The sequence below is a fragment of the Oncorhynchus nerka genome, linkage group LG9a (assembly GCF_034236695.1).
Source record: "Oncorhynchus nerka isolate Pitt River linkage group LG9a, Oner_Uvic_2.0, whole genome shotgun sequence".
Taxonomy (NCBI): domain Eukaryota; kingdom Metazoa; phylum Chordata; class Actinopteri; order Salmoniformes; family Salmonidae; genus Oncorhynchus; species Oncorhynchus nerka.
The window spans coordinates 39,289,272-39,313,413 of record NC_088404.1 but is presented as its reverse complement, the minus strand read 5'-3'; the positions used below and the strand labels follow the sequence as shown (position 1 = coordinate 39,313,413).

The window sequence follows — 24,142 nt, the reverse complement described above, 5'->3', positions numbered from 1 at the left end:
AGGCTGGGTGCTGCAGACTGTTCTAGTGCCATCACCAATTTGTTGATATAAATGTTGAAGAGGGTGGGGCTCAAGCTGCATCCCTGTCTCATCCTACGACCCTGTGGAAAGAAATGTGTGTACTTTCTGTTGCCAATGTTAACCGCACACTTGTTTGTGTACATGGATTTTATAACATTTACATTTACATTTAAGTCATTTAGCAGACGCTCTTATCCATAGCGACTTACAAATTGGTGCGTTCACCTTATGACATCCAGTGGAACAGCCACTTTACAATAGTGCATCTAAATCTTTTAAGGGGGGGGGTGAGAAGGATTACTTTATCCTATCCTAGGTATTCCTTAAAGAGGTGGGGTTTCAGGTGTCTCCGGAAGGTAATATATAATATTATAATATCGTATGTTTTCCCCCCAACACCTCTTTCCATCAATTTGTATAACAAAACCTCATGCCAAATTGAGTCAAAAGCTTTTTTGAAATCAACAAAGCATTAAAAAACTTTGCCTTTGTTTTGTTTTGTTTGTTTGTCAGTAAGGGTATTCAGGGTAAATACGTGGTTTGTCGTCTGTAATTTGGTAAAAAGCCAATTTGACATTTGCTCTGTACATTGTTTTCACTGAGGAAATGTATGAGTCTGATGTTAATGATAATGCAGAGGATTTTCACATATCCCACTGTAGTTATTGGAGTCAAATTTGTCTCCACTTTCGTGGATTGGGTGGTCAGTCCATGGTTCCAAATGTTTGGGAAGATGCCAGAGCTGAGGATGATGTTAAAGAGTTTAAGTATAGATAATTGGAATTTGTTATCTGTATATTTTATAATTTCATTTCAGATACCATCGACACCACAGGCCCTTTTGTATTGGAGGGTTTGTATTTTGTCCTGTAGTTCATTCAATGTAATTAAAGAATCCTGTGGGTTCTGGTAGTCTTTAGTAGTTGATTCTAAAATGTGTATTTCATCATGTATATGTTGTTTGCTGTTAATTCTTTGTTATAGAGCCAAACATATTGGAGAAGTGGTTTATCCATACATGTCTGTTTTGGATCGATAACTCTTTGTGTTGTTGTTTGTTTAGTGCGTTCCGATTTTCCCAGAAGTGGTTTGATAATCATTACGCGCACCTGGCTTTCATCATCAAGCACACCTGTTCTCCATTACCTCACTCATTACCTCCCCTTTATCTGGCACTCCCTTAGATTCGTTCCCCAGGCAGTATTATTTCTGTTTGTTCATGTCTAGACACTACTCCTACGTATCGTTTGTTGTTATATTAAACTTACCACCTGCTTCTCGACTCCCAGCGTCTACGTTACAGAATACTGCCTCAACAAATGGAAGCAGCAGGAAATCAAGACATCGCCCAGACGGTTGACAAACAGGGATAACTACTTTGTAAACACCACGACCAGCTGGCTCAACTGGGGACGGCCATGGAAGAGGTTCTTCACAGTCTCCAACGTCTCAAACATGCCCGAGAGTCGTTGCCTTCCACTAGTGGAGGATACTCTTCCACCAGTTGACCCAGCGAGCCAGCGCATTAGTCCATTTAGCAGTCCGCCCAGGTCAGAGATGCCCGTTTGTCCCTCCCGCATAAATATGATGGATCCGCATCTAAATGCCATGGCTTCCCACTCCAGTGCTCCCTCTATTTTGCACCCCAGATGGGAGCTCCCACCACTGATAGGTCCAAGGTTGCCATAAATATTTTTCTGCTGACTGGATGGGTTGGTGTGGGCTACGGCTGTCTGGGAGAGAGAAGAGGAGTAGCTGGTTTCCTATGAGGGGTTCATAGCTCTGTTCAGAAGTATTTTTGATTATCCACCGGCGGGCAGGGTGAGCGCCTACTCCAACTACGGCAGGATGACCAGACCGCTGCCAAGTACTGCTCACCTTCCGGACAGTAGCAGCATCCAGCGGATGAAATAAACCTCTCCAATCTTCTTCGGGAGAGTCGGTACCTACATCACTTCTCTCCCTCCCTCAGTGAACAATCTGTAGCAGAGTATGAACCTATGGAGGTAGGGGTCACACGCCTCCCCATGGCGGAGAGATGCAGATGGAGACAGCTGGGGCTCTATTGTGGTCAAGGAGGGCTCCAGCAGTGTCCAGTACGTCCCAACTGGGTATCCACAAGAGCAGAGGGATGGTCAGATCTTCCACCGCCTGGGACACGTGTGAGTATCCCATCTTCATCAGTTTCTGCCTTTCAGTGTCAATCACACTAGCTGACTGTCCCTCGTCCTGTTTCTACAGCACTAGTGAATTCAGGTGCTGCATGGTACTTTATTGACCAGACCCTTGCCGCTTCTCTGAACATCCCCTCATACCTGCTCTCCTCTCCGTTTTCTGGTGCAAGCCCTTGACAATCGGCCACTAGGCTCCGGAACCATCACACACACATCACCACACCACTCACCCTCACCGTGGAATCCAGTAATCAGGAAAACATCCCCTCTTCATCACCAGTTCATAAGATCATCCTCTGCCTCCCATGGTCCCAACGCATAACCCCACCATCTCATGGTCGAGGATGAGGATCACGGACTTGGTCACCCGAATGCCGGAGGACCTGTTTTCTTGTTCCTTCTCATGTTGTAGCCCCTGTGGTCTGGGATGTAGATGTGGACATTTGCCAGACTCTGAAGAGGGAATCCGCTCCCACTCCCTGTCCTTCTAAACGCATCTATGTTCCCATGGTGATAAGGGAGTGCCTGTTGACCTGGGCACACACAGCTGTCGTTGTTGGACATCCTGGGATCATCCGTACTATACAAACACTCTCCGAGAAATATTGGTGGCCCACCTTGGCGCAGGATGTTAGATGTTACTTGCTACGTCAACTCTTGTTCTGTGTGTGCCCAAACTAAGTCTAACACGCTCCAGCAGGGAAACTCCTTCCCCTTCCCATGCCTCAGTGTCCCTGGTCTCCTCTATCCATTGACTTTGTCACTGATATCCCCTCTGACGGTTCACCACCATTTTGGTGGTTGTGGATAGATTTTCTAAATCCATGTCATTTTATTCCTCTCTCTTGTCTCCCTACAGCTTTCCAGGTCGCGATGGCACTATTCCAGCAGGTCTTCTGGCATTATGGCCTTACGGAGAACATCATCTCCGACCGTGTGCCCCAATTCACATCATGGGTATGGAAAGCCTTTATGGAAAAGCTTGGGGTCACGGCAGCCTCACTGCCGGGTATAGGCCTCAGTCCAACGGGCAGGTGGGGAGGGTGAACCAGGAGCTGGAGAGGTTCCTGAGGAGTCACTGCTAGGACTGGCAGGGAGAGTGGGCCTGATTCCTTCCATGGGCAGAGTACGCCCAGAATTCATTATGTCACTCCTCCACCGGGCTGACTCCCTTCCAGTGTGTCCTGGGTTTTCAGCCGGCTCTGGCTCCGTGGTCCCTGGGCCAGACCGATGCTCCTGCGGTTTATGAGTGGTTCAAGCGCCCAGAAGTGTGGAGCGGGGCTCAGGTCAGACTCCAGCGCATTGTCCACCGTCAGAACAGTGAGACTCCAGTGTTCTATCCTGAGGATCGCATCTGGCTCTCTAACGGGAACCTCTCACTCCGTTTGTGGGGCCGTTTGAGGTTCTCTGGTGGGTCAATGAGGTGACTTATAGGTTACAGCTTCCCAGTGATTATCGTATCTCACCTTCTTTTCATGGCTCCCTTCTTAGGCTGGCGGTTCCTGTTCCCCTGGCTGATGCAGTCCCCCATGACACCCATCTGCCCCCCCCCTTGACGTAGATGGGACCCCCGCCTATGCAGTCAGAGCCCTACTGGACTCCCGACGTCGTGGTGGACTGTGGACTGGGGTACGGCCCAGAGGAGTTGTGTTGCGGTGGATAACATTCTGGCTCCCAACATCATCAGTGATTTCCATCTTTGCTGCCCAGACTGACCTACTCCTCATTCTCGGGGCCGTCCCTCTGGCCAGCGTCGTCTTGTGTACTGTCACGTCTACTCCCGCTCCTCACCTCCTGCGTTCATGTCGCCGGTTTCCTAACCACCGGTCCTGGGAATTGTCATTACGCGCACCTGGCATTCATCATTATGCACACCTGCACTTCATCAAGCACATCTGTTCTCCATTACTTCCCCTTTTTCTGGCACTTCCTTAGGTTCCTTCCCCAGGCAGTATTGTTTCTGTTTGTTCATGTCTAGACACTACTCCTACGTTGTATCATTCCATGTTCGTTGTTATATTAAACTTACCACCTGCTTCTCAACTCCCAGTGTCTACGATACATGGGTAGGTTTCTCAATTTCTTTCTTAGGGTTTTACATTCTTTAAACCATTTTTCAATGCTGTTAATTTTCTTAGGTTGTCTGCTTGAAATGTTTAGATTTGATAGGGAAGCTGAGAGGTCAAATGCTTTCCTACTGACAAGTTTCACTATTACAAAACCTTCACTATTACAGTGAAATGTTTTGTCCAGGATCTTGTCAAAAGGGGATTGAATTTGTTGCCTAATTGTTTTTTGTTGTAGTTTTCTACACTATTTTCCTTCCATCTATAACATTGCATAATATTATGCATTTCCTTTGGCTTTGATGCCTGATTGAGTATTGCTCCGTTCAAGCAGTCTGTGGGCTGACTGAACGCTCAGAGACTAAAGTACTATGGTACTACTGCCAAGGGATGAGCTGTAGGTGTACCTACCGTAAGAGCCCACTTGAAGCCTACCATTGACTGTGTACAGCGCTGCAGGAGTTGTAACCCACTTTTGTTGGTTGTTTTGTCATAGTTGTGTCTAGGGTGGCATATTTGGGATAGAATGCTGTCACCTCCAGGAGTTTCTCCCCCTGTGTGCTGAGTGTCAGGTTCTTGTCCAGTTCTGGCATTTATGTCGCCTCAGACAAGTACTTGTCCCTGGGCCTGGAAATGGTTGATACCTCCCTCTAGGATGGAGAAGCCGTCATCGTTAAAGGATTATATTTGGGGGGATATACAAAGATATACAATGCATTTGGAAAGTATTCAGACCCCTTGACTTTTTCACATTTTGTTAAGTTACAGCATTTATTTTTAATCAATTTTAGATCGTTTTCCCCCCCTCACCAAACTACACACAATACCCAATAATGACAAAGCAAAAACAAGTTTTTATAAATTGTTGCAAAATTATTACAAATAACAAGTATTACATTTCCATAATAATTCAGACCCTTCACTCAGTACTTTGTTGAAGAACCTTTGGCAGCGATTACAGCCTCAAGTCTCCTTAGGTTGACGCTACAAGCTTGGTGCTCCTGTATTCGGGGAGTTTCTCCCATTATTCTCTGCAGATCCTTTCAAGCTCTGTCAGGTTGGATGGGGAGCGTCACTGCACAGCTATTTTCAGGTCGTTCCAGAGATGTTCGATCAGGTTCAAGTCCGGGCTCTGGCTGTGCCACTCAAGGACATTCAGAGACTTGTTCTGTCTTTGCTCTGTGTTTAGGGTCGTTTTCCTGTTGGGTCTGCTCTATATCAAATTAGCATACCCCTGAGTCTCTTCCCTGTTTCATACCTGGTAGTTTGGTGGATGGGACTACCAGCACTCTGTAACCTAGAGGGCAACCAGTGGATCCGTCTCCTCCAAACCATATCTTTTGTAGGTTTACAATGTCTGTATTTCCAATTTATTTGATGAAGTCTAGGTTCCTGCTCTTTAGTCCAAAGGCAGATGACCTCAGACTTTGTATTTTCCAGGGTGAAATAGGAAAAGATTTGTGTTCCATAGTGTTTTTGCATGGTTTAGGCTCAGACCATTACAGTAGGTGTGAGCAGAGCATGTTGAGCATCTGATACAGACCTCTTAGGTCACAGGATGGGACTTGGGTGGGTGTATTAATGGGGGTTGGAGCTGTTGCTCTGCTCATTGCCTGTGTATATGTGCAGCTGTCATGTTGAGGTCCCCGCTGCAGGGGCGGGAGGCATGTCAGTGGCAATCATTTACAACTAATCCAACACAATTCATAACATTCATTGACCCTATAAAAACCATAGGCTTTTCATTGCCTTGCCCTGTTTGTTGGAATTGTTTATCTGAACATTCTAATTCAAAAGTCACCCATGTAGCCAGCTGAGCACAAGCTCAGCAAGAAGCGTGAAGTATGAAAAATTTGAATTTCTGCCCCAAAATGTCATAGGAATACAACAGATAAAGGGGTAGTTACCAAAATCATAAGAAAAAAGAAGAAAAACCATCTCTAATGAATACAGTACATCTGGAAAGACTCTGAAAACCATTAATCATACGCAAACATATTCATGAGAACAAGAAATTATTCTCTTAAATCTAATCCAGGAGTTACCAAACATTTTAACTCGGGGCCCCCTTCCAGCATTAGAGAACATCGTGGGTACGCTCTATTTCTATGGGCACAAGCGCTGTTCGTAACACAAACTGTTCACACCCTTCTTGTTTTGCAGGTTTAAAGCTTATTTCATGGACTTCTACACATTTTACACCACTTTTCAAAAGTATGTTTCAAGCCGGACTGAGTTCCTTCAACAAACAAAAAAATGCACCCCCCACCCCTTGCGCCCCACAGTTTGGCAACCACTGGTCTAATCTATATCACATGCATATAGCGCCATCCTGTGGATCTGTGTGGTAAAATTAAAAAGCAGAGTAACGTTTATTAGTTTACAATATGCCAAATCAAAATTGTAGCTAACCTATGCTGGTTTTATAGAGCAACATTCTGAGGCTTAGGCTTTAGGTCTTTACACCAGATCACATTTCAAGTAGCCTACATTTGATATAGACCTTGCAGCATCAAGAGAAAACAAAATTCTGAAATACATATAATTACCCACATCAACACTTAATTGATTAGCCTAATAATAAAAAATAATTATGACAGAGTTTGTTAGCAGGACAACAACTTCAGGTAGGTCTGCCCTACACTGTAATTCAAGAGCGATTTCAACGTGTCATGTATTTTCCACTTTTGACAGCTGTTCTTGTAATATTTTAGATAAACAAAATATATGCGTTGGTACCGTACTTTTCTTCGGATCCAGGAAGTGACCTCACGACGTCCTCGATGATTTTCTGGGGTAGAAACAAGCCGACGAGGAGGTCGTTCCAACAAAGAAGTTTGCAGGAAAAAGGTGGTCCCACTCAAGAACACCGTTTTATGAAGCGAACGACCGAGCGCTTCTATCTGTTTTTTTTGCCACGGTGTTGTTGCTTTACGCGCAAAATGAAGCCATCAACTTGTTGCAATTTACTTGAAACGTTATCAGAGCCATAAGGGAGCAGTATGCCGTTTTATAATCTGGATTCAACTTCGGAAAAATCCGAACCAAAAAAACTGAGACAACAGCTGAGAGTGGGGTGAGGAGGAGGTTGGCTTTGGCAAGTTGTGGACTTCTGCCTTGTAACTCCCGCTGTCGTATGTTGCTAGCTAACTTGCTAATTATCTAACTTTGATATAAGGTAAGATTTTACGTTGTTTTGATGCTTCAGAGTATATAATACGATTAAATCTACTCAAACAAGGTATAACGTTACATATATTTTTACATATATGTATATATTTTCTGTAACATTCGATCAAGATAAATGGCTTGGAACTTCACTATCTTTATCTGGCAAATTGTTTCAAATCCCAACCATAAACATTCAAACAACTTTTAGGCCTATACTTTTAGTTCATGATATAGAGGAATGCTAGGCTACTATCGGCATTTAGGTTTGTTACAATCATCATGGCCGACAAAAGTCATTTTGCTGGTTACATCCACCAAATTATACACTGTGCAGTTTATGACAACATTGTATAATTTTGTAATTTGTGGATACATTATATATTTGATACATGGCGGCTGTTGCCAATACCGCTATTTTCCTCGTTTACAAGGTCAGTATACGATGTATCCAGGCCTAAAGCGTAAATGGATATGGATCTGGGGGGTGGTTGGTGGGATGGGTGAACCGTTATTTAGCGGTATGTCAACACATGCCGATTTTTAAATTTATTTTTATAGGTGATCTTGGTAGGCCCGATTCTAGAACGTTTACCAGACAGCCCAGTGTTGATTCTATTAACATAATTCTTGATTTTATTTTGTGTAGTCAACGGTTGTCAGTTTAGGTAGAACGTGATACATTGCCACAGCAAATAGGCCTAAATGCAATGTTTAGTCAAATCAGTCAATGGCTCTAATCTTTCAGGATGCACATTTCTTTTTTTGCTGTTGAACTTGGTATTGGACAATGATTTATTTCAAATGTATAATTGTTCACTCTGTATTCTTTCTTTCAGAATTGCCCCATTTCATCAGTCTACTACAGTGTGGTGAGGTCTGTTTTCTGAGTGGTCTGCCACAGTGATTGGTTCAGTGGGCCACTGCAGCATTTCCTCAAGAACATTGGCTGCCTCCTGTGGCTTGATGCTTTTCAGTGCTTGGATGTTGCGTGGGCGATGAGGATGTCCTGCTGGTCCCAGTGGGACAGGATTGTGATGTGATGGGGTGCAGGACGAGCAAGGTCCTCCCTGAGCCACCTGGAGATGTCCAGCTAGACTTGGTCAAAAAGGTGGATCCCCTCCAGACCGACATCTACAAACATTTTATCCGAGGCGACGGCAGTGGGAGTAAAATGAGAGGGGAGAAAACAGGCTCTCCCCCGCCCCAGGCAGCATTCTCAGCCGCCCAGGCACCCACAAATACAGGCCAACCAGAGGCCTCTGACCCACGCAGAAACAAGGTAGCCAAGTACAGAGCTAAGTTTGACCCACGGGTCACAGCCAAATATGACATTAAGGCGCTGATAGGCCGAGGTAGCTTCAGCCGGGTGGTGCGAGTGGAGCATAAGAGCACGCGGCAGCCCTACGCCATCAAGATGATAGAGACGCGCTACAGAGAGGGACGTGAGGTATGTGAGTCAGAGCTGTGTGTCCTGCGGCGTGTACGCCACACCAACATTATCCAGCTGATGGAGGTGTTTGAGACAGCTGAGAGAGTGTACATGGTGATGGAGCTGGCTACAGGAGGAGAGCTTTTTGACCGTATCATCGCCCGTGGCTCTTTCACAGAGCGTGATGCTACACGTGTCCTACAGATGGTACTGGACGGGGTCAAGTATCTACATACACTTGGCATCACCCACCGTGACCTCAAGCCTGAGAACCTGCTCTACTATCACCCCGGTGCAGACTCTAAGATTATGGTCACTGACTTTGGGCTGGCCAGCACTCGTAAGAAGGGTGATGAGTGCTTGATGAAGACTACTTGTGGGACACCAGAGTACATTGCCCCAGAGATCCTGGTACGAAAGCCATACACCAATGCTGTGGATATGTGGGCTCTAGGGGTCATCTCCTACATTCTGCTGAGTGGAACCATGCCCTTTGAGGATGACAACCGCATGCGCCTCTACCGTCAGATCCTCAAGGGGAAGTACAGCTTTTCTGGGGAGGTAAGCACCTATGACGTTACACCCTCTTCGTCCATTTCTTTTCTTTTTGTTGTCCTCTCTACTTCTCAATACTTCTACAATCCCCTATCGAGCAGTCCTCCTTTGACGTGTTGATAATGGTTGTTATATGATATACCAGACAGTACATACACTGACACACACCACATATTAGTGAGTGGTGAAAAGGGTACCAATACCAGTCGATGTACTGGTACATACATGGCCATTAGAAGGTATTCACACCCTGGCTGTGATAGGAGAAAATTGAGGATGGATCAACATTGTAGTTACTCCCCAATACATACTTAATTGACTGAGTGAAAAGGAAGCCTGTACAAAATAAAACATATTTCAAAACATGCATCCTGTTTGCAATAAGGCACTAAAGTGAAACTCCAAAAAATGTGGCAAAGAACTGAACTTTGCCCCCAACATAACACTTTGCATTCAGGACAAACAGAACACATCACTGAGTACCACTCTTCATATTTTCAAGCATGGTGGTGGCTGCATCATGTTATGGGTATGCTTGTCATCTGCAAGGACTAGGGAGTTTTTTGTAGGATAAGAAGAAACAGAATAGAGCTAAGCACAGGCAAAATCCTAGAGGAAAATCTGGTTTAGTCTGCTTTCCAACAGACACTGGGAGACAAATTCACATTTCAGCAGGACAATGACCTAAAACACAAGGCCAAATATACGCTGGAGTTGCTTACCAAGACAACATTGATTGTTCCCGGGGGCCTAGTTAAAGTTTTGGCTTGAAAATCTATGGCAAAACTTGAAAATGGCTGTCTAGCAATGATCAACATCCAACTTGACAGAGCTTGAATCATTTAAAAAAATTGTGCAAATGGAAATGTACAATCCAGGTGTGCAAAGCTCTTAGAGACATATTACTCAGCTATAATCACAATCGCCATGCTCAGGGGTGTGAATACTTACAGTACAAGTCAAAAGTTTGGACACGCCTACTCATTCAAGGGTTTTTCTTTATTTGTACTATTTTCTGCATTGTAGAATAATAGTGCAGACATCAAAACTATGAAATAACACATTTGGAATCATGTAGTAACCAAAGAAAGTGTTAAACAAATGAAAATATATTTGAAATTCTTCGAAGTAGCCACCCTTTGCCTTGATGATGGCTTTGCACACTCTTGGCATTCTCTCAACCAGTTTCATGAGGATTGCTTTTCCAACAGTCTTGAAGGAGTTCCCACATATGCTGAGCACTTGTTGGCTGCTTTTCCTTCACTGCGGTTCAACTCATCCCAAACCATCTCAATTGGGTTGAGGTCAGGTGATTGTGGAGGCCAGGTCATCTAATGCAGCACTCCATCCCTCTCCTTATTGGTCAAATAGCCCTTACACGCCATCACACCTCCTCCGTGCTTCATGGTGGGAACCACACATACAGAGATCATCCGTTCACCTACTCTGCGTCTCAAAGACACGGCGGTTGGAACCAAAAATCTCAAATTTGAACTCATCAGACCAAAGAACAGATTTCCACCGGTCTAATGTCCATTGCTCGTGTTTCTTGGCCCAAGCAGGTCTCTTCTTCTTCTTGTGTCCTTTTAGTTGTGGTTTCTTTGCAGAAATTCGACCATGAAGGCCTGATTCACGCACCCTCCTCTGAACAGTTCATGTTGAGATGTGTTTGTTACTTGAACTCTGTGAAGCATTTATTTGGGCTGCAATCTGAGGTGCAGTTGGGATCGTTCGGGACGCTAGCGTCCCACCTCGCCAACAGCCAGTGAAATTGCAGGGCGCCAAATTCAAGACGACAGAAATCTCATAATTAAAATTCCTCAACCATACAAGTATTTTACACCATTTTAAAGATACACTTCTCGTTAATCCAACTACAGTGTCCGATTTCAAAAAGGCTTTTCGGCATAAGCAGAACATATCAGGTCAGCAACTAGTCACAGAAAGCATTCAGCCATTTTCCAACCAAAGAGAGGTACAATTAATCACTAACCTTTGACGATCTTCATCAGATGACACTCCCAGGACTCGATGTTACACAATACATGTATGTTTTGTTTGAACAAGTTCATATTTATATCCAAAAATCTCAGTTTACATTGGTGCCATGTTCAGAAATGCCTCCAAAACATCCGGCGAAATTGCAGAGAGCCACATCAAATAACAGAAATACTAATCATAAACTTTGATGAAAGATACATGTTTTACATAGAATTAAAGATAAACTTGTTCTTAATGCAACCGCTGTGTCAGATTTCAAAAAAGCTTTACGGCAAAAGCACAATATTCAATAATCTGAGAACAGCGTTCAGCCACATATGCAAACCATACAGTTACCCGCCAAATTGTGGAGTTAACAAAAGTCATAAATAGCATTATAAATCTTCACTTGCTGATCTTCGTCGGAATGCACTCCCAGGACTCCCACTTCCACAAGAACTGTTCGTTTTGTTCGATTACATCCATATTTATGACCAAATACCTGTTTTTGTTTGTGCGTTTAGTTCACTATTCCAAAGGCACAATGCTCAAGCGCAAAATCCAGACAGTCAAAAGAGTTCCATTACAGTTTGTAGAAACATGTCAAACGATGTTTACAATCTATCCTTAGGGTCTTTTTATAATAAATCTTCAATAATATTCCAACCGGACAATAGCGTATTCATTACAGAGGAAAAAGAAGGCACGGCGTGCCCGTGTGACCGCACAGTAAACAACTGATTGGCCTCAGCCTAGTCCACTTGTTGAAACAGCTCTTATTCGACCACCTTCCACAATAGAAGCATCAAACTACTTTCTAACGACTGTTGACATCTGCTGGAAGCCTTGGGAAGTGCAATTTGGCCCCATAGACACAGCATATTGGATAGGCAGTCACTTAAATGAAACTACAAACCTCAAATGTCCCACTTCCTGGTTGGATTTGTCTCAGGTTTTTGCCTGCCATATGAGTTCTATTATACTCACAGACATCATTCAAACAGTTTTTAGAAACTTCAGTGTGTTTCTATCCAATACCACTAATAATATGCATATATTAGCATCTAGGACAGAGTAGCAGGCAGTTTACTCTGGGAACCTTATTCATCCAAGCTACTCAATACTGCCCCCCCTGTCACCACGAAGTTAACTCTAATGAACTTATCTTCTGCAGCAGAGGTAACTCTGGGTCTTCCTTTCATGTCACGGTCCTCATGTGAGCCAGTTTCATCATAGCGCTTGATGGTTTTTGCGACTGCACTTGAAGAAACTTTCAATGTTCTTGATTTTCCGCATTGTATGACCTTCATGTTTTAAAGTAACGATGGACTGACGTTTCTCTTTGATTATTTGAGCTGTTCTTGCCATAATATGGACTTAGCCCTATTTGGTAAGACCATCTTCTGTATACCACCCCTACCTTGTCACAACACAACTGATTGACTCAAACGCATTAATTTGGGATCTCAAATATAAAATATATTTTCGTTTAACACTTTTTGGTTACTAAATGATTCCAAATGTGTTATTTCATAGTTTTGATATCTTCATTATTCTACAATGTAGAAAATAGTAAAAATAAAGTAAATCACTGATAATGAGTAGGCGTGTCAACTTTTGGCTGGTACTGTATGTAAATGAGATCTCTATTTAATTTTAAGTAGATTTACAAACATTTCTAAAAACATGTTTTCAATTTGCCATTATGAGTACTGTTTGTAGATTGGCAAGAATAAAATATATTTAAACCATTTGAATTCAGGCTGTAACACAACAACATTTGGAATAAGTCAAGGAGTATGAATACTTTCTGAAGGCACTGTAGATTTTAAAACAAATATTTGAGTAGATTGTTTTGGAGTAGTGGACATTATGGTAATTATCATAAATGCCTTCAGCATCATGTCAGTTTGGGGATGTAACATCTTTGAGCTGTATATGTGTCATGTATATTAAGCTCATATGAGATTTATCTGTGGGTCTAAAAATATGTATATTGGATGTCTGCTGGGTGATTGGAAATGCAGCAGTTTACAGTTCAGGAGGTGTAACATCTAGGTCTGTGGGGGTAATGACATTTTCTTAGCTGGTTGTCATGCAAAAGAAGGCCGGTCTTCTGGTAATTAACAAACACGTTTAGCATCTCCAGGCCCCCACGCATACAAGCTGCTGATGTGAGCCTTTAGAACATCTACATAAAAATAAAAAAAGTAGAATAAATCAATTGAATATACACCATCACAATAAATCAATTTATTTTAGTCTGGTCTAAAGAAACATGATATGACAAATGTATTTCAGAAGAACATTTGCCCTAATGTATGTTATCTGGCTATGCGCCATGCTGTAGGCTACTTCATTTTGCAGACAATATATGCTTTAAGTCCCACACCATTATAGTAAGAAGTATATAACTTAGCTAAATAAAATAGATGGGATATTTTTCCCATTCCGGAGCGAGTGTGCTATGAAGTGACTGTTGAGCGTAAAAGTGGTCATTTGAAACGGGTCCTATATGTTAACTCTAAATCTGTTTGGCAACTTTAGTTGTGAATGGTACAAAACGTACAATGTCTTTATAAATCAAAATATATGGGCTGCATGATGCGACTATAGGCTATTGATTTGAGAAAGTAAAAAAAAAAAAAAACTTTGTTCCTTGCTTCAGGCTGCACACGCTAATCTCATCAAGTGATCGATCATATTTTCACCCATCAGACTACTCTCAATTTAATCTGTCTTTACTAATATGTAAAATTTCTTTCAATTTATAATGGTCCATTATCAAATGGGCAGGGGAAAAAATATGTCTGTATGCACTGAATAGTGAATGGAGGCCACTTACCCGCAGGTTAGTTTTTCACTGATGCCGGGGTAGGCTACTCCATTATTTCACTTCACACATTAACCACTATTTGAGGAGCATGCAGCCTCTCACTACGTGAAAGGTGACATTCTTCCCAAACTCTCTATACCATGAGCTCTACAACCCTGTTCCTGCAACTACCTGATGCTTAATTTGGGAAACCAAGTGAAGTCTGTTCGGGCACATCAATAGTAACATGTTTTCACAACGAAACATTGAATGAACTGTTGACAGCCCCTCTCACTGCATGCTCGAGAAAGGGATGAAGGAGAGAGGGGAGGAGATGGAAACGCACCGTGGTGAGAGATTCTGTAGCTAAAGGTCATGTCAGCCTATTCATTATAGAAATGTAAAAGTAATCCCTATTAATAGGCTATTCAAAATCAAATACAAATTCACTAATTGGACACCAATTGTAATTATGTACCAAAGACATCTTATTTTTTTGTGTTTTTTTCTGCAATGTATAATATGCACTAGGCTATGCATTGTATAGACACAATCATTATTTTAAATTCAGTTTTTGGGGGGTTGTTTGGGCTCATATATAGACCTATGCATAAGCTCTAATATGCGTAAGCTCTAATATGCGTAAGCTCTAATATGCATATTCATACGCTGTAATATGCATATGGGTGTTTTTTAATTAATCCTCACCTTAAAGTGTTGTGTTGGGCTTTGAAACACCCACAAAGATCATGTTTTCTACTGTTTCAACCAATTGTTGAACTTTCTTCAATTGATCAGTCACAGTTAAGTAAGTTTTAAAACCACATACTGTTTTGATGATAAGTGTTTGATGTCATTTTTGATTGAATTTGCATTGACTTCATACTGGTTAGAGGGACAAAAGAGTCCCGAGTACCAGGCCATTAGCTTCCTGATGATTGTTACTGAGTTGAGTACTACCAACGCATGTCCAGAGTGCATAGAGGGAGATGACCGTGACTCAACGGTCACTTGGGATATTACTGTGGTCGTGACTTGTGTAGCAGTAATATGGTCACTGCAACAGCCCTAGTAACATCTGACTGGGGTAGAAACAAGTGTACAGTAGGGCACTTAGTGACTCCGCTGTAGTAAAGAAAGATTCCTCATAGTTGGAAAGCTACCCAATCATGCCAAAAGAGTTGAACACCTGAATCCCAGCAAGAGAATCAACCAAAGTTACACTTCTTTTAGTTTAAAAAAAATAATTCTGGATGCATTGCAGACATTTGCTTATGTGTTAGGTTTCATTTTAATAAAAAACATGTGTCTGTGTTTCTCGACTGGGCGTAATGCTCATGTCATCTCTGAACTTACAACACGACCCCCCCTACGTGACTTTGTGACGTAGCTTAAGGCTGGAGTTCCTGGAAGCAACCACAGTATGCCTAATGTGTGCGTGCGTTGGGGCCTTTCTTATACTCTGAATCAGACAGGCTCAGCTTCTCAGTGGGGGTAACATACATGGTTGTAGCTATTCTTCCTTTATAAAGGCCTAATGTTTATGCTGTAGTCTGAGGGCAAATCACCCCCTGTCCTTTATCATTGGACAGCACTTTGAATGAGCGAAAGACATGCCTGGCCAAGTCTTTTTCCTTGGATCCTAGGGTTCAGAAATTGTACTCAATATCTCGTTGCCCTATGTTACACTACAAAAAAAGAATCGGCCTTTAAGTTCACATTGTGAAGTTACTACTGTGCTATTAACATGTAGCCTGTAGGTTTACAGAGCCTTACAGTACAGCAATATTAAACTGTAGCTGCTTTACACTCTGCTGCCCCCTTGTGTGCATTGTTCATTATGGCCATGCCCCCAAATTGACCTGTTATCAACCAGTGTGCTAGAGAAATTGACCCTCTGCTAATTAATTACTTTGATTCGACCCCCCCCAGTGCAGTTTCTCAACATTTAAACCTCTTTCTTTCTCCCTGCTCAGCCATGGCCCAGTGTGTCCAACCTGGCAAAGGACTTCATCGACCGTGTGCTGACTGTTGACTCCAGTGAGAGGTTAACAGCAGGCCAGGCTCTGAAGCACCCCTGGATCGTCAGCATGGCTGCGTCATCCTCCATGAAGAACCTGCAGCGCTCTATCTCCCAAAACCTCCTGAAGAGGGCCTCATCACGCTGTCACAGCACCAAGTCTGCCCAGTCCACACGCTCCAGCCGCTCCACCAAGTCCAACAAGGCTCGTCGTGCTCGGGAGAAAGAGCTGCGTGAGCTCAACCGCCGCTACCAACAACAATACAATGGCTGAGTAATAGTTATGTGGGTTGCAATGTTGAAACTCATAATGTTGTGTGTCTCATTGAGACCACAAGCAGGGACTTACCAGCAGCTGCCTGGAACAGTAATTCAGCTCCTAGGCCATAGTGCCACTGGGGCAGCAAGAAAAACATCCTAATATTTCACCCTTTTTTCCTAGATTCCTATTCCCTAATGTTTCTTTCCTGTCCTTGTGTGTCTCACATTTTATTTATTGTTGATTATATTGTTTCTGTGGAAATGGTCACTTGAAGCTGCCCATCTAAACGGATCTGTTGAGCAACATTTTAGGAATTAAGTTTTAGGAAGAGGTGTTAAAATGCTGTTCCTGCACTAGTTCTTGATTATTTGCTGTGAATTCATGGTACAAGAACAGTGGGTCACTTGCTTTGGTGGAGATACACTACATGACCAAAGGTATGTGGACACCTGCTCGTCGAACATCTCATTCCAAAATCATGGGCATTAATATGGAGTTGGTCCCCCTTTTCGGCTATAAACCCTCTTCTGGGTAGGCTTTCCACTAGATCCATTCAGCTACAAGGGCATTAGTGAGGTCGGGTACGGTCGGCGTTCCAATTAATCTGAAAGGTGTTCGATGGGGTTGAGGTCAGGACTTTGTGCAGGCCAGTCAAATTCTTCCACACCGATCTCGACAAACCATTTCTGTATGGACCTCCCTTTGTGCACGGGGGCATTGTCATGCTGAAACAGGAAAGGGCCTTCCCCAAACTGTTGTCACAAAGTTGGAGGCACCGAATCGTCTAGAATGGCATTGTATGCTGTAGCGTTAAGATTTCAGACTTCACTGGAACTAAGAGGCCTAGCCCGAACCATGAAAAACATCCCAGACCATTATTTCTCCTCCACCAAACTTTACAGTTGGCACTATGCATTGGGGCAGCTAGTGTTCTCCTGGCATCCACCAAACCCAGATTTGTCCGTTAGACTGCGAGATGGTGAAGCGTGATTCATCACTCCAGAGAATGTGGTTCCACTGCTCCAGGGTCCAATTGCAGCGAGCTTTACACCACTCCAGCCAACGCTTGGCATTGCGCATGATGATCTTAGGCTTGTGTGCGGTTGCTCAGCCATGGAAACCCATTTCATGAAGCTCCTGACTAACAGTTCTTGTGCTGACGTTGCTTCCAGTGGTAGTTTGGAACTCGAGTGAGTGTTGCAACTGAGGACGGACGATTTTTACGCACTATGCGGTCCCGTTCTGTAAGCTTGTGTGGCCTACCACTTCGCAGCTGAGCCGTTGTTGCTTCTAGAAGTTTTCACTTCACAATAGCAGCACTTACAGTTGACCGGGGCAGCTCTAGCAGAGAAGAAATTTTATGTACTGACTTGTTGGAAAGGTGGCATCTTATGACCGTGCCACATTGAAAGTAATTTAACGCTTCAGTACGGGCCATTCTACTCCCAATGTTTGTGTATGGTGTGCTTGATTTTATACACCTGTCAGCAATGGGTGTGGCCGAATCCACTAATTTGAAGGGACGTCCACATACTTCTGGTCATGTAGTGAATATATCCTGAGATACGGAATATTTTTTTTAATACTTTGTGCTAAAACACAAGTATGTCAGAAGCAAGGTTTCCATCCAATTGACTACAGATTTTCTTGTGAATATTAAAAAAAGAAGAAGAATTAAAAACAATCAGAGAATTAAAACCCATCAGAGATGTGTTTCCGGGAAATTAACTTGTTGCGGATGAAAGGCTTTGCTTGATGATGTAGTGTACATAAAAATAACTTTTGAGGTTAAATTCCCAAATAACAAAATACAAGTTAAATGGGTTTCCATCGCATTTTCAACTCGGATTGTTTTGCCACAAAAAAAATTGTGTTATATAGCGGATGTGCCCACTCTGGTACTGACCCTGGCGCTCTAGCCAACAGCTCTGATACAATGCAGGTAAAGCCTACATGATGAGATTATTATGGCCATCATGTCACCAGAATAAGACCCTCAATATTTATTGGATAGGAGATTCAAGCTCATCACCTTGCACTTTCACCACCCTGTGAAGTTCATCATAATTTATTTCATCTGTAGCATAATAAACTGCATGGTTTCCCGAGTTGTAGTGGGAGGACCATACATGTCATCACTTGACTCCAAGTTTACTTCGATATGATGGTTATTCTATCACTATTTGCGCATAAAAGCATTTCCACCTACATTTCTCTGATAATTAATTTTACTGACACAAAAATATCCCACCTTGTGTAGCATATATTGTTTTGTCGACATTTGGAAAGTTTACTGAAAAATGTGCTGTTTCCATCAGGCCAGTCGTGACTTAAAAAAAAAAAGCAGGTTGGATGGAAACCTGGTTAATGAAGGCCAAAATAAACATTTATTTATTTAATTTTGGTTTAGAAGTCTAGTGTATCCAATATTATTGTATTCTGACCAGTTGCTTTCATGATTTGAAAATTAAGTATTTTTCTAACCAGGATTCAGTTTTTATAACCTGTTAATGTAGGAGTTGTTTCTATTCATTTTGGGATTATTTTTTAACTGTGATCTTGAAAGACTATGGGAGGTTGACTGGAAACTCTAAATAAGGAAAGATGAGCCAGTGCTTTTGCATAGTTGTCAGTGGGGACTGGGGACTTATTCGGATCGAGGCCTGTCCTGTCTCTGCACTTTCTGCTACACAGTCTGAGATGGACAGCCCTGTTGTAATGAAGGATACACATCAATGGATGTGTAATTTAACAAATTGATGGAGAATCGATCCAATAGATCGCTAACTGGTTGATGGCTCAGTATTAATTTAGTTTGGTATATCAAATGTCTTTCCAATTTGTTCTGATTAGTTTAGACATGTCATGTTTTTATTGTATTTTTTCCCATAATTGTCATTGACCAAACCGTATAGTTAGTAGGTTGACAACATTTGTAATATTGTGGATGCTTTGCCAGTCAGAGCTCAGACCGCTATTGGGAGAGACCAATTTAAATCTGGCACTTGTTCTCTATTGTCAAGTCTTTTAAAAATCAATAATAATTGCCATAAAATATGCTTAAAAATAAAATCTGGAGTGTTGTGATGATGTATTTTACATTGTTCTTTCAAATAATTATCTTCAATACTTCCATGTTTTATTTTTAGCGTACTTTGTTATAGCCTGTGAATGCACTTATTTTAATTATATTCGAGGGATGGATCAAGAACCTGATCACATTTAACTGATTGTTTCAGTTTCTAGCACTTCATTTTAAGGGGTCATTCAAGTGTTTTGAAGGGCTTCAAAAGCAATTGTGTGTTTAAAAACAACAATAATAATAATAATAATTATACCTCTTAGTTATTGTGTTGACAGGATGTAGGTTTTATGTCTTCATTAAAACTGCTCTTGTTAGATACTTTTGTGTTTACCTTTTTGTACTCCCCAACCAGAACAACCATTATAAGCAATTGGTATGATGTGATCATATGTACTTTTAAGTAATTTGTGGTGAGAAGCGCTGGTATTTTGAGGTACATTTTTTTTAAGATACTGGAAATTCAACAGAGCCGTATCAGCTGATCTCAGTCTCTCTTTTGGAATTTCTATAATGTTACATTATGCTCTATCTACACTGTCGGTCCTACTGCTGTTATTTGTTTTGTAAGTCGTTGCACACAGTCAAGTGCAGTGGTGTCCCCCGTCCCCCCCTCTCCACATAGTTCACGTGGTCACCTGTTGACGTAATGGTAACTCAATTTTAATAGCATCTCTTCGTCACATGAAGTGCCTGACATTTGTATTGTTGTCATTTATGTGCATGTTTCTGTAAGTAGACACTATTTTTGTTCAACTCTGTGTGTGTCATGCAGCATACAGTGCATTTGGAAAGTTCAGACCCCTTGACTTTTTATGTTACAGCCTTTTTCTAAAATGGATTAAATACATTTCTTTCCTCATCACTCTACACACTACCCCATAATGACAAAGTGAAAAGTTTTATTTTTATTTTTTATGTTTGCAAATGTATGAAAAGTAAAAAACAGATTTACTTATGAAAATAAGTTTTCAGAACCTTGAAGTTGAGCTCAGGAGCATTCTTTTTTAATTCCTCATCCTTGATGTTTCTACAACTTGATTAGAGTCCATCTGTGGTAAATTCAATTGATTAGACATGATTTGCAAAGGCACACACCTGTCTACATAAGGTCCCACAATTAACAGTGCATGTCAGAGCAAAAACCAAGCCCTGAGATCGAAGGAATTGTCCGTAGAGCTCCGAGACAGGATTGTGTCGAGGCGTAGATCTGGGGATGGGTACCAAAAAATGTCTGCAGCATTGAAGGTCCCCAAGAACACAGTGGCCTCCATCATTCTTAAATGGAAGAAGTTTGGAACCACCAAGACTCTTCCTAGAGCTGGCCACCTGGCCAAACGGAGAAATATGGGGAGAAGGGCCTTGGTCGGGGAGGTGACCAAGAACCTGATGATCACTCTGACAGAGCTCCAGAGTTCCTCTGTGGAGATGGGAAAACCTTCCAGAAGGACAAACCATATCTGCAGCACTCCACCAATCAGGCCTTTATGGTAGAGTGGCCAGACAGAAGCCCCTCCTCAGTAAAAGGCACATGACAGCCTGCTTGGAGTTTGCCAAAAGGCACCTAAAGGACTCTCAAACCATGAGGAACAAGATTCTCTGGTCTGATGAAACCAAGATGGAACTCTTTGGCCTGAATACCAAGCGTCAAGTCTGGAGGAAACGTGGCACCGTCCCTACAGTGAAGCATGGTGGCAGCATCATGCTGTGGAGATGTTTTTCAGCGGCAGACTAGTCAGGATCGAGGGAAAGATGAACGGAGCAAAGGAAAGAGAGATCCTTGATGAAAACCTGTTCCAGAGTGCTCAGGATCTCATACTGGGGCTAAGGTTAACCTTCCAAACAGGACAACGACCCTAAGCATACAGCCATGACGACGCAAGATTCGGAACAAGTCTCTGAATGTCCTTGAGTGGCCCAGCCAGAGCCCGGACTTGAACCCGATTGAACATCTTTGTAGAGACCTGAAAATAGCTGTGCAGCAATGTTCCCCATCCAACCTAACAGGGCTCTGCAGATAAGAATTTGAGAAACTCCCCAAATACAAGTGTGCCAAGTGTGTAGCGTCATACTCAAGGCTGTAATTGCTGCCAAAGGTGCTTCAACAAAATAACGGGTCTGAATAGTTATGTAAATGTGATATTTATGTTTTGCTAACATTTACATTTTTTAAATATTTTTTTAAAAGTTTGGCTTTGTCATTATGGGGTACTGTGTGTAGATAGATGAAGAAAAAACTATTTAATCCATTTTAGAATAAGGCTGTAATGTAACAAAATGTGAAAAAAGTCTAGGGGTCTGAATACTTTCCGAATGCACTGTACGTCTATCTGTAACATGCATTTCCACCCCACAGAACTAATAATGCCATGGTTTCAGTCACTTGTTGATTTGGTTTTTGGAACACCACTGTCTTACATTTATTTAAAAAAAAAAAAAGGTTTGGTTTAAATGCACATTTGAGATTCTAAATTCCCTCTACATCACAAAAACACAATTGCTGGACCAAAAGAGAAATAAATAAAAAAACATGTTGAAATGAAGCAAAGGTTTAAAAATAAAACACATAGTTGTAAAGTGTGCAATGTGTGCCAGGTCAATGAAAAAGTAAATAGTATTTGCAAGCGATTTTGCAGAATGTGAAAATTTTCCTAAAGCGTTTCCTTTCACATTTTCTATATGTACTATACATGTATAAATGTTGTTGACCGTTTTCTGAAGTAGCCAATTCAACACTGTCTTCTGAGTACAATTGTTTTTATGATTTTGAATATTCTTGTTCATGTGTATGTTTAAATGAGTGATAACAACATATTGATTATTCTACATTAACTAATGGTGAGCTGGTTCAAAGAGTCATGTTTTATGCAAATGTGCCAAATAAACGCGAACCTGACTACCTTTTTTAATAGTATTTTAAATGAGTTTTCAGCAATGATCAGTCTTCGTGATAGTTTCTTGCAACAATCTAAGCAAGTATCAGCCATTTGTTCATACCAAAGTGAAGAAACGCACCCTTATTCACACCGAGTGTGTCTCATGCTCTGTCAGATTTCACTGTGTTTTCATCGATTCGGCATCATTGTGGTCTCCCATGTGTGAGCCCTATAGATTTTTTGTTTGGCAGTCCTAGTAAAACATTCCACAAATATGACTAAAAGGGGTTTGCTGCAATGTAAGATTGATGGTGATCTATCATGTTTCATCATAGGTAGGTATTATGTGGCTAATTAAATTAGCTAAGAAGTTTAAAGACTTTACAACAAGGAGCAGCATTGCTATTACTGGCTGATTTCAGATTGGGTAACCCTAAGAAATCCTCCACTCCATCATGTCAACACTATGGCTCGAACGATCAATGCATTTAAAAATCCAAGCCTCTGAAATTGTGCTTTTATCTCGTTTACCAGTTGATGTGTGCAATGTGTTTACTTAATAGACTAGTGTTGATGACTAGTTTAAATGTAGCCAATAAATAATTTGGTGGTCCCGGGTGGCAGGTAGCCTAGTGGTTAGAGCGTTGGGCCAGTAACCATAAAGGTTGCTACATCGAATCCCCGAGCTGACAAGGTAAAAATCTGTCGTTCTGCCCCTGAACAAGGCAGTTAACCCACTGTTCCTAGGCTGTCATTGAAAATAAGAATTTGTTCTTAACTGACGTACCTAGTTAAATAAATGCTGAAGGCAAAGATTCCCAGTGTATGTGATGCTCGGCATTTGATGCAACGCAGACAGGGTGGCTAGAGTAGGGGAACAGAAGAGTCATTGTCTGTTCTTTTGAGTTTTGAAGCTGAGTCTTTGCCTGATAAAGTGAATTTAGGATATATAATTTATCCTGTACGAGCATATGTGCCGAATACGTTAAGATGTTACAGGTGTCAAGCTTATGGGCATGTGGCAGCAGTGTGTAGGAGGGAGGGTCCAAGGTGTGAGAAATGTACAAAAGGGCATGAGACAAAGGAATGTGTAGAATTGGGGAAGTAGTGGAATGTGTTAATTGTAGGGGTGCCCATAGAGCTGGGGATCAGAAATGTCCCGTGCGAGAGAGGCAGGTTGAGGTTTCCAGGGTTAGAGTAGAGCAGAAGTTGTCATATGCAGAGGCAATTAAGAAAGTAGAGGAAGATGGGTTAAAGGGGAGGAGTGGTGAGAGTAGTAGAAGTATACCAGTACAGAGGGAGGAGTGGTGAGAGTAGTAGAGGTATACCAGTACAGAGGGAGGAGTGGGGAGAGTAGTAGAGGTATACCAGTACAGAGGGAGGAGTGGTGAGAGTAGTAGTGGTATACCAGTACAGAGGGAGGAGTGGGGAGAGTAGTAGAGGTATACCAGTACAGAGGGAGGAGTGGTGAGAGTAGTAGAGGTATACCAGTACAGAGGGTGGAGTGGGGAGAGTAGTAGAGGTATACCAGTACAGAGGGAGGAGTGGTGAGAGTAGTAGAGGTATACCAGTACAGAGGGAGGAGTGGTGAGAGTAGTAGAGGTATACCAGTACAGAGGGAGGAGTGGGGAGAGTAGTAGAGGTATACCAGTACAGAGGGAGAGGCCAAAAAGTTAAATAGGTTTCAGTAA

The 24,142-nt window shown here is 42.2% G+C and overlaps 1 protein-coding gene across 1 annotated transcript; it reads left to right on the top strand.

Annotated features, from left to right (window-relative positions):
- The first annotated feature begins 7,051 nt into the window (after positions 1-7,051).
- On the top strand, positions 7,052-22,480 carry LOC115134760 (serine/threonine-protein kinase H1 homolog). The gene is made up of 3 exons (XM_029668956.2): positions 7,052-7,439; positions 8,269-9,422; positions 16,188-22,480. Exons 2-3 carry the CDS (start codon positions 8,472-8,474, stop codon positions 16,503-16,505), a joined length of 1,269 nt encoding a protein of 422 aa, XP_029524816.1. The 5' UTR covers positions 7,052-7,439; positions 8,269-8,471; the 3' UTR covers positions 16,506-22,480.
- The last annotated feature ends 1,662 nt before the right edge of the window (positions 22,481-24,142 follow it).

What these genes read in the sequence shown, in the direction of transcription:
- LOC115134760 (XM_029668956.2), top strand. Translation starts at nt 8,472, where the DNA reads ATGGGGTGCAGGACGAGCAAGGTCCTCCCTGAGCCACCTGGAGATGTC. An exon ending in AGTACAGCTTTTCTGGGGAG is followed by an intron (nt 9,423 to 16,187) that starts GTAAGCACCTAT and finishes CTCCCTGCTCAG; the next exon opens with CCATGGCCCAGTGTGTCCAA.